The sequence below is a fragment of the Pollicipes pollicipes genome, unplaced genomic scaffold, assembly GCF_011947565.3.
Source record: "Pollicipes pollicipes isolate AB1234 unplaced genomic scaffold, Ppol_2.1 Scaffold_3216;HRSCAF=3773_pilon_pilon_pilon, whole genome shotgun sequence".
In the NCBI taxonomy this organism is placed as follows: domain Eukaryota; kingdom Metazoa; phylum Arthropoda; class Thecostraca; order Pollicipedomorpha; family Pollicipedidae; genus Pollicipes; species Pollicipes pollicipes.
In genome coordinates, this window is record NW_023596251.1 from 973401 (window position 1) to 984199 (window position 10799).

At 59.7% G+C, this 10799-nt stretch overlaps 1 protein-coding gene across 1 annotated transcript; it reads left to right on the top strand.

Moving 5' to 3' along the window:
- The first annotated feature begins 259 nt into the window (after window positions 1-259).
- On the top strand, window positions 260-6938 carry LOC119090992 (uncharacterized). Its single transcript, XM_037213716.1, has 7 exons — window positions 260-316; window positions 561-700; window positions 1103-1231; window positions 1513-1611; window positions 2332-2482; window positions 4421-4600; window positions 6381-6938. Exons 1-7 carry the CDS (start codon window positions 260-262, stop codon window positions 6621-6623), a joined length of 999 nt encoding a protein of 332 aa, XP_037069611.1. The 3' UTR covers window positions 6624-6938.
- The last annotated feature ends 3861 nt before the right edge of the window (window positions 6939-10799 follow it).

Here is a 10799-nt window from a genome sequence, read left to right on the forward strand (position 1 = left end):
CCACCCCAAGGGGTGGCGGCCTTTGGCTGACCGGCCGGCGATCGCTGTCAAGCCGCAGAACATGCGCCCTGCGGATCTTCTGTGTTTGCATGCATCTTCCGTGTACTGGAACGCAAAATATTGCAATGTTGGGATATGCATTTTGCTCTGAGTTTGGTTGTTTGGATGTTTAGATCGGGGCTCTTTCAGCCATAACAGATCATTTCAGGGCTATGGGATAGAATGAGAACGGCTAACAGTAACAGCAGGGTAGGACTATATGCACCTGTGGGGCCAACCACCAAACTTCAGCTCACGCCGGGACGTGCGCTGGGGTGTGCGTTGGGTGCCCGGTCGGGGTCCCCCCTTCCCAGGGGCCTCTCGGCCCACTCGTGTTTGACGCATGCAGTCTGCCCCAGACAAGCGGGGGCGTCATGAGAATGAAGGATGAGGCAAACAAGAGGATAAAAGGGTTCAATTGACGCGGAGTTTCTCTGACGCTCTTTTTTTGTTACAGCTATATGTGATATGCCAGTCTTATGCCGGACTCTTGTGTGACGTCTGTGCCCGTCTTTCGGTAGGTGGCGCTAGTGACCAGCCGTGAGATGGCGGCACCAGAGACATTACGGGTGGCCGCCAACGTGTTGCGCCTCAAAGGCCGCACGCTGCTGGTGCCAGCGCTGGCCACCACAGTGCTGCTCGTGATGCTGGTGGTGGGCCGGTGGACGGTACCTGCACCAGCGGCACGGACCGGAGCTGGGCTGGTGTGGCGGCGCGCGGCGCTGGGCAGCGAGCACAGCGATGACGCGGGGCCGGCAGACCGGCGTCAGGCCGCCCCCGCCGCCCTGCACAACGCCGCCAGGCGGAGCTACGTCTCCGGCCAGCGGTTTGTGGACTTTGACCCGTCGGAGGGAGTGGACACGAGAGAGAGGACCGTGTCCGGCCCCACAGTGGCGCTCGTGTCCGCACCCTCCACGGTACTCGAGCCCGCACCCTCTGCGGTGCCCTCGTCCGCACCCTCTGCGGTACTCGTGCCCGTACCCTCCACGGTACTCGCGTCCGCACCCTCTGCGGTGCCTGCGTCCGCGGCAGACGTGCGTTCGCCGGCGACATTACGCGACAGGACGTTCGCACGCGAGACGGTGACTCGGGCGCCCGGTAACCGGCTGGTCGACCGGGACCTGTTCGCGTCGAACGCGGCGGCGCGTCCGCTGCTGGGCCTGAAACTGGAGCGGGTCCACCATCGGGCCAGGCCGAAGCGGGCCGCCGGCCGCCTCTTCGCCGGGTGCGGCGGCGTCCCCAGCGCCCGGGCCGGCAGCGGAGCCTGGCTCGGCGACGGCCCAGTACCAGCTGCCGGGCTGCGCGTGCCGGCGCTCCTACGACCCGGCGGCGGTGCGCCGGCTCAACGGCACACGCTCCAGCTGCGGCGGCTTCGCCGACCTGCGTGGCCCGGGACAGAACGTCATCTCGTTCAGCTTTTACGGCAACGCGTCAAGCGTGTTCTTCGGCGGGATTGAGGCGAATCTGCGCGAGGGTGCCGAGCGTCTACCCCGGCTGGGTGGTGCGCGTGTACCACGACATCGACCTCAGCCAGCCGGGCCAGAGCCAGCTCGTCTGCCGCGTGGCATGTCGGTGAGTTGGCAAGTGGTGCATGCACACTGTGGCTCCTTGCGCTGCGCTCGGCTCGTAACGCGTTTCCGTTTTTGCGTATAGCGTCATACATGTCATGGCAGTATGAATTAATTATTTGTTTTGTGCTGGATACGTACGACGCTCAATCATCTAGAGCTGTCAAAGGACCAGATTGAGAAACGAGAAACCCATTTTTAAATTTGGTGGATGACTTAAATTTCTTATGACATTATCACCACAAATGGTGTGGAAAATGCTGGCTTTATTGATCGGCAGTTTTTATTGCAACAACAGATAATGGAACGGCTTTTGCGGAGGCAGGGCATAATTTTTTCGGAGATTGTGTCTGTTCTCGTTGGGGCATGCAAACATTTTGAGAGCAATCTGACGGCGGCGGTAGACATTCAGCATTGTCTGGGCCGTTACGCAGTGTACCCCGCAGATGCGCGGCACCCTCCGTGACGTCACCGTGACGTGACGTCACCGTGACGTCCTCGGACAACTGCGGCCGATAATAACGCAAGGATGGTTACGTCCATCAACGACATGGTTTTACACTGCAAAACGTAATCCCAACCGCATGCGCAAGTTGAAATACATCCGTGCAAACCCATAACAATGGGTAAGCAATCGCCAACATGATCTAGACGATATGACGTGTAGCGCGTCCTTTTCCTGAGCCAGTAGGCGCTGTCTGAGTGTAGCTCTTTGCCGCTGCAGCTACGACAACGTGGACTTCTGCGACGTGCGCAACCTGCCCGGCCTCGGGGATCTCAGTAAAAAGTTCGGTATGATCTGGCGGTTCATGCCGCTGGCCGACGACACCGTGGAGCGCTTCATCGTCCGCGACCTCGACTCGCTCATCGGATCGGTGGGGTGGCAGACTCGCAAGAGTCTTGGTGGGCGGGGGGACTCGCGGGAGTCCCGGTGGGTCTCGCAAGAGTCGCGGTGGGTTGCGGATTCGCGGGAGTCTCGGTGGGGTGGCGGACTCGCGAGGAGTCTCGGTGGGTGGCGGACTCGCGGGAGCCTCGATGGGTAGCAGACTCTCCAGCTCCTGCGCGCGCTAATGGCGCCTCCGGCACCACGTAGCGGCTACGGCCCCGAGACTAGAGTTCAAATCTTGTTCGTTGTGTGGCGACTAGGTGACTCGGCCGTGAGAGGGTGGAAGGTAACGGACTTAACGGCCAATTCTATTGCTAAATACTGTAGCGAGCACTACTTCACGAGGAAACGAGACTCCGTGAAGCCTGTGACCAGGGAACTCAGAAGAGCAGCTGGTGCTGCGATGATGGCGACATCTTTACCGGTGCTGATGTTTGCGACCTGCATCCGCGAAAAAACCGGTTGCTTCATGCGGGCTGGGTTTCCCTGACCAACAGTGTTCTGTGTCTGCGGGGTACTGAGTTTTCTGTGGCCGCTGCCTCTGAAATCCATATCTTGCCAAGAAGCGCAGCTAATGATGTCACGTGCACTGGAATATTATTAGTTTTGCATCGTTTTCGTCTGGTCCTTTTTGTTTGCGTGTCGTTTGTCGTTATTCATACATTTCCCTGTCCTGTCCTGCTATGTCTTGCCCTAAAACGATCTGACTTGATCAGCCCATCCCTCTCTACCACATGCCTTGAGCTGCCCCTGCCCTCTCTGTCAACACCCTTTGCATCGACCTGACCTGACGCAGACATGACCTGCTCTGAACCACCCCGATCTGATTTGCGTAATCTGGACTGGTGTGTTTCCCACTCTCCATACTTCCTCACTCTGACCCTTCCATGTCATGACCTTTTCTACCCAGCCCTGCGCTGCCCGGCCCTGACCTGCGCTAACGTGACCTGACTTGACTTGCCCTACCTTGCCTGCCTTGCTCTGGCGTACGCTGTCTTTTCCTGCGCCGATCAACACTTGTTTAACCTGAGCTGGCACGCTCCACCCTGTTTCGAAGCTGACCTGGCCCACCCCGTCCTGGTTCTACGCTTACCTGGCCTGCCCTGCCCTGATCCGACGCTGACCTGGCCTGCCCTGATGCGACGCTGACCTGGCCTGCCTGATCCGGGGCTACCCTGGCCTTGCCCCGCCCTGATCCGACGCTGACCTGGCCTGCCCTGGTGCGACGCTGACTTGGCCTGTCCTGATCCGACGCTAACCTGGCCTGCCCTGCCCTGATCCAACGCTGACCTGACCTGCTCCGCCCTGATCCGACGCTGACCTGGCCTGCCCCGCCCTGATCCGACGCTGACCTGGCCTTCCCCGCCCTGATCCGACGCTGACCTGGCCTGCCCGGATGAGACGCTGACCTGGCCTGTCCTGATCCGACGCTAACCTGGCCTGCCACGCCCTGATCCGACGCGAACCCGGCCTGCCCCGCCCTGATCCGGTGCTAACCCGGCCTGTCCCGCCCTGATCCGACGCTGACCTGGCTTGTCCCGCCCTGATCCGACGCTGACCTGACCTGCACCGCCCTGATCCGATGCTGACCTGGCCTGCCCTGATGCGACGCTGACCTGGCCTGTCCTGATCCGACGCTAACCTGGCCTGCCCCGCCCTGATCCGACGCTAACCTGGCCTGCCCCGCCCTGATCCGGCGCTAACCAGACCTGTCCCGCCCTGGTCCGACGCTGACCTGGCCTGCCCCGCCCTGATCCGACGCTGACCTGGCCTGCCCCGCCCTGATCCGACGCTGACCTGGCCTGCCCTGATGCGACGCTGACCTGGCCTGTCCTGATCCAACGCTGACCTGACCTGCCCCGCACCGATCCGACGCTGACCTGGCCTGCCCCGCACTGATCCGACGCTGACCTGACCTGCCCGGCAGCGTGAGCGGGCGGCGGTGGACGAGTGGATCGCCTCCAACAAGACGTTCCACGCCATGCGGGACGCGCCTGCGCACGGCACCGAGATCCTAGGCGGCATGTGGGGCGGCTGGAACAGGCACAACGACATCTACCGGCGCGTCCGCCAGCGCATCATCAACTCCACCCAGTGGAAGTTCAAGGTCGGTGTCTGGTGACCTTGGCGACCAGATACACCAGACCCTGCTGTATGATGACCTTGGCCTGGCGACCTTGGCTTTGCGTAGTGGTGACGTGGTGATATGACAGTGAGTGAGGAAAGGATCAAATCCAGCTGTTAAGAGCACTGTTGATAAGCCATCAACGTGTCTTGAGATTTTGTATACTTCGAGTCGTTCGTGCTGGCTCAGAAATTTGTTTATTTGTTTTCGTTTAACTGGCCGGTGTCATTGATGTTCATTGGCTACCTGCTACGACATGCACAAATACGGCGGCGCATGCAGGGGACTGTCCCGGGATAGCATGCAGGGGACTGTCCCGGGATAGCATGCAGGGGACTGTCCCGGGATAGCATGCAGGGGACTGTCCCGGGATAGCATGCAGGGGACTGTCCCGGGATAACATGCAGGGGTCTGTCCCGGGATAGCATGCAGGGGACTGTTCCGGGATAGCATGCAGGGAACTGTTCCGGGATAGCGTGCCGACATGAACCGCCAGTCGGAGCGCTGCTGCTCAGCATGACGTCACAACGAGGACAAACACCTGCGCCTGCCGACCAGCAGGTGGCCGCGCTGCTCGCCGTGGCTGCAGCGCTGGATGAGCAATCATGACTGGATGGTCTCGCACCCCTCCTCCCAGTAAACCGTTCGGGACGCGCCGGCACACTGCAAGGGAAGACGCAAGATGAACTGATCACACGCGACGACGGGTGCAGGCTCAGGCTTTGCTCTGGTCCAACTGGGCTGTGGCTGATTGTAGATTCCGTGCTCATGTCACTGTTTGGTATGCCTGCCTAAATAGGATATATTTCTTAAAGCTTGCAGTGCAGCATTCATACCAACCACGCCGAATGACGCGTTTTTCAAAAGTATTCATGCGCTAGTGTAGGGTATTGGACGCAGCAAACTTGTTACGCAACTATGCTCTTTTTTGAACAATACTTCGAATTGCGTTTCCACTACCAAACAGAGATTTCAATACGAATCTTTCCGCCGAAGAGACGCAGAAAGCGTAAACTGATCGCTTGACCAGTGCTTTGTTCTATGAGTTTCGCCGTGAAGTTAGGCCAATAGCGCCACCAGGCCGAAGGGCATCGCTGCACGTTGCCATGCACTTGAAATCGTCGCTATCCTTGCTAGATTCTGCATTAAAATCAACACACCACGTAATCACAACAATGCTGACGGTAGCCCCCTGACCTCCGGCCTGTGGCCCGGCTCGGTCTAGGGGGCCCGGACCAGCGCGTGCTGACAGTGGCCCTCTGACCTCTGACCTGTGGCCCGGCTCGGTCTAGGGGGCCCGGACCAGCGCGTGCTGACGGTGGTCCTCTGACCTCCGACCTGTGGCCCGGCTCGGTCTAGGAGGCCCGGACCAGCGCGTGCTGACGGTGGTCCTCTGACCTCTGGCCTGTGGCCCGGCTCGGTCTAGGGGGCCCGGACCAGCGCGTGCTGACGGTGGCCCTCTGACCTCTGGCCTGTGACCCGGCTCGTCCGCAGGGTCTGGACCAGCGCGTGCTGACGGTGTGGCCCTCTGACCTCTGGCCTGTGGCCCGGCTCGGTCTAGGAGGCCCGGACCAGCGCGTGCTGACGGTGGTCCTCTGACCTCCGACCTGGGGCCCGGATCGGTCTAGGAGGCCCGGACCAGCGCGTGCTGACGGTGGTCCTCTGGCCTCTGACCTGTGACCCGGCTCGTCCGCAGGGTCTGGACTAGCGCGTGCTGACGGTGGTCCTCTGGCCTCTGACCTCTGACCCGGCTCGTCCGCAGGGTCTGGACCAGCGCGTGCTGACGGTGGTCCTCTGGCCTCATATCGTCAAGCATCGCGACCTCATCGCGCACGACAGCTACCTCTGCTGGTACTACCCCATGTCCAAGCCGTTCCCCACGCAGCGCAAGAGCCCGCACGACTTCGTCGGTTCTCCCAGCCTGATAGACAAGGGGTTTCGCCTGAAGACGCACTGCTCCTATTTCTGCCGACCACGGGACCACAAGGACTGGGTTTGGTGCTGACGACGGGCTCGAGCCGTGCTGTTCTGGTGCTAATCTGGTGCTGATTTGTGCCGATCTAGTGCTGATCTGACGCTGATCTGGTGCTTATTTGGTGCCGGTTGGTGCTGATCTGATCAGTGCTGGTCTCATGCTCATCTGATGCTAATGTGGTGCTTCGCTGATCTGGCTTCGCTCCAGTGCTAATCTGATACCGATATGGCGCAATAGGGTGCTTCTTGATTTACCATGAGACCAGACCATGCAGCATGTAGCATCGCGGGGATATCTCCGAGTTGGGTGGACATCACCAAATGAAATGAAGCTCTGCAACAATGACGACGTCTTCTAAAATAATGTGGAGAGCTTCGGAGGTTTGGCCTCCTTGGCGGCCATTTGACCCTTGCCCCATGGCTTGCCCAGTACGCAACACCCATGGTTAGCACGGTGTTTTTAAAGTCTTTCTTCCAACTCGATTTGGGAAGAGTCCAACCCTAGTTCCAAATCAGCCCCAGATCAGCAAAATATTTGCGCCAAAGCAGCGAAAAACCTGCCCCAGATCAGCAACAGATCAGCGCCAGATCAGCAACAGATCGGCGCCAGGAACCAATCAATCAGCTTCTGCTGATCGGGCGGTGACCAGATCGGCAGCGATGTGTCGCGGGCCAGCGAGAGTCCAGCGCCGCCGGCGGGGCAGTGCCAGCGAGAGTCCAGCGCCGCCGGCGGGGCAGTGCCAGCGAGAGTCCAGCGCCGCCGGCGGGGCAGTGCCAGCGAGAGTCCAGCGCCGCCGGCGGGGCAGCGCGGCAGCAGACTAAGCTGGGAACGGTTGACGAGCCTGCGGAGACCACTGTGATAGCGATGCGAACACCGCTCACCGTAACACCGATGCGAACACCGCTCTGCTGCTCTGCTGCTGCTGAACACCGCTCTGCTGCTGCCACACCCGAAGTCCAGCGGCCGCTGCTGGGCGCGTCACAGGACAAGTCGCGGGGCCGTGTGTGTCGCATGTCAGAGAACGTCACGTGACACCGTGTGCACACAGTGTGACGGTGCTGGCAGCTTACGTCACTGACGTCACCATGCCCTTTGACCGTGTGTTTTTCATTCTTAGCACATCATGTGGCGTGGATTGTGTGGCGGTGATCACGCTTAAACCACAGAGCAGGATGCTGTTGTGGCTGGGATGGCTGTGGCCCAAGTATTCGCAACATTTCGGAGAACACACTGCTATTATTGTGCGATGTTACCGCGCGTGCTACCGCAGGCTGAGCAGGGGGCCCCGCTGCTCAAGCCGGCTTTGGGAATAGCTGGCTGAAAATAGCCGCGCGCCGCTGTGTTGTTAGGTGGGATAGACAGAACACGCTGGCGGCCTCCTGACCGGTCCCGTCGTGGATGGCTGCTGGCGGCTGTTTTGCAGTTTGTTCTGGCGAGTTCACCGATGAGTGCTGCAATTCGTTTACAAGCTACACTGGGCAGTGTCTTGCACCCGCACAGGGTGTGATTTGTTGTGGGCGATGATACGGTAATATGCAAGCCTAGGGGGGGGGGGGGGGGGGGGGGGGGGGTCAATACACGACGAATCCGCCCATGGATGTCTGGAGGTCAGCACGGGAGGTCAGCGCGGGGGGTCAGCACGCGGTCCGCGCGTCCCTGGGACGCCTGGGAGTCAGTACACGCTCTGTCGGGCTCTGAGTGTCGTCCGCCCCGGATAATGTCGGAAGTCCGCCTGGCGCCAGGATAGGGTGGACCGGTCTTGTGAGCTGAACCCAGGTACTCGGAGCACCGCTCTCCTGTAGCTGGGGATGGGCGCCATATGATCAGGGTAGTCGGCGTGACCTAAAGCCCGAAACGCCTTCATTCTGTGGTGGCAAGTGAGATCATCCTATGGTGGGGTTGACCACTTAGAAATGCGCAGTCGCCCGAGGGTGGATGGCTGTCACCCAACGGTGGGTGGCTGTCACCAGAGGGTGCGCAGCTGTCAACAGAGCGTAGGCCTCTATCACCCGAGGGTTGGCCGCTGTACCCCGGGAGTGGTCTGTTGTTAACCGAGCCGCAATAGATGTTACCTGAGAATGAATCGCTGCCAACCAGATAACCAGGCAACTGAGTCAGTACAACTGAACTAGTGACAGTTGGGCCAGGGTGACAGTATGTTGCCATGTTTATGATAATAACAATGACGTTCATTACCAACGCGCTCCACGCACGACGTGCAGGGACTTTTGATTATGCATCCAACATTGTAATACATACGGTTTAAAATGATGTCCGTCTTCATTACAAATGCGTTCGGTCTGATAATGGCTTTTTTGATCGCAAACGGTGGTGAGAGGTTTCATCAGTTGATGGTTGCATATCACACAGCTATTTGCCTTTCGAATCCATGAACACAACGAATCCCACAAAAACCCACTGATGTCCATTGTCCATACCTGAATCGCGCCTACCGGTGCCGTGGGTTCGCATCCTGTACGCCGCAACGTCTTCCTCGCGGCCCTGGCAGCCCCTCGTCAACCGAGCAGAGCTGATGGGAAAGCACGATCCGCCGGCGCGATCTGATCATTGAGCTTTGAGCCGGATGCTCCCTGCCAACCGCAGGGCCTCATGCAGGCTAGCCTGCGGACTGGCAGGCGGCCCAGCGCGATCGGAGGTGGCCAGGTCCGTCCGCGGCCCCCCAGCCGCCCACGACCGCTGGTCAGTCGGCCGCCATGATCGCCTCCGCGTACACACCGTCTGCGTTGCCCTGCAGGTGAGCCCTGCCCCGCTGTGATCCGCTGGTGCAATATCGACTGATTTGTAACGTGATGATTGTATGTGTTGATTTGCGCTTTGGACTTGCGATCCAGGTGGTGTGTTCACGTGAGACGTGTCCGCTTTCGTCAGGGAACGTCTCACATCCGTTGCAAAGTACCCAGCAGGTAAGCGGGGGTTTGCCAGCAGCAGATGGCTATACCAGTCGTCACGAAATATTCGCCGTTTTACGCATCATTTTATAATTTTGATCAACTGCCTGCTGGTCTTTGCGGAACAAGCTCCATCGTACCAAACGTTTTCAGCTGACGTAGTTTCCTTGGCAATGTCGGGAGGGTGTGCACATGGGTGCAGCCACCTCCCCCGGGTCTGAGGCATGCCATGGATCATTCAGCCCACCCCAGCCATAGTTCGGCCAGTTGAGCTTGAAGCCGTGTTACCACCGACCTGCGGGCATCGAGTGCTCAACGCGCCACGTTACTGACCTACCTCCTGATTATTGAAAGCCTGCAGGGCGAAGATGCACTAAGTTGGTCCTACGAGACGTATTCTTGACTTTCCTTACCGTACACAAGCCAAAAGCGAATAATGCGCCCCGGCCAACTTATGTTCTTGTCCAATCGTCCTAGAGGTGGAGAGGCTGTAACCGCCCGGTTTCATCAACTTCAGTGATCCAACTCACTTGCATCATGAATCAGGAGTGTTCTCCGCTCCGTTGGTACCATGGGCGGCAGCTGCGCTGCGTCCGATGGCTGCCGAGGTAAGAGCGGCACCACGCTGGAGATGCGAGGACTGATTTCCGAAACTGGTCAGACAGCCGGTTCCAGGAACACCGCTCGGCCGCGCAGCAAGGCTCACGGCCGGGACTGCCAGGAGGTGGTCCATCAGCGGTCACCGCCGGCTGGCGCCAGTGACGTCACGGTAATCAGGCTCCAGACTTCACATCCTGCACGCCGCGTCGAGGACAATGCTGGGCGCAAGGATCTGACGGAAATGTTCCACCCATTCCAGGTGTTGGGCCTGACGTGTGGCGCGCCATGCCTCACGGGGCCTGACCTGGACGCGGTGGCGGCACTCCAGGACAGCATCACGCCGGTGTTCCCTCCGACTTCGGAGCGAAGCGCCGCCCCTGGCGGCGGTCAGCCGTACTTCACCTTCACCCAGCGGCCGCACGCCAAGGCGCCGTGGGAGCTGCCTCCGATACCCCCCGGCAGCGGCACCTGCCGGCATAGTGGATCCCGGCTGTCCAACAACGCTGACGCCTTGCCCCGGGGGCTGCTGTCACTCCTCCTTGTTTGAGAGTCCTTGCCCAGAGGGGACGAGCATGGCATTGGGCAACTGCGTGCATTTCTCGCATTGATATTCAATCCAAATCTTTCGAATGAATGAATTTCTGGGATCACCGCGTACGCTAAACAATGCGTGTTGTGTGAACTTTGACCCCTGCCA

Bases quoted from the DNA above. Each gene is read 5' to 3' on its own strand.
- LOC119090992 (XM_037213716.1), top strand. From the start codon at position 260: ATGCACCTGTGGGGCCAACCACCAAACTTCAGCTCACGCCGGGACGTG. The intron at 317-560 runs GTGCGTTGGGTG...GTCTTTCGGTAG, and splicing joins GCCGGGACGTGCGCTGGGGT to GTGGCGCTAGTGACCAGCCG. The intron at 1,232-1,512 runs GCCGAAGCGGGC...AATCTGCGCGAG, and splicing joins CGGGTCCACCATCGGGCCAG to GGTGCCGAGCGTCTACCCCG.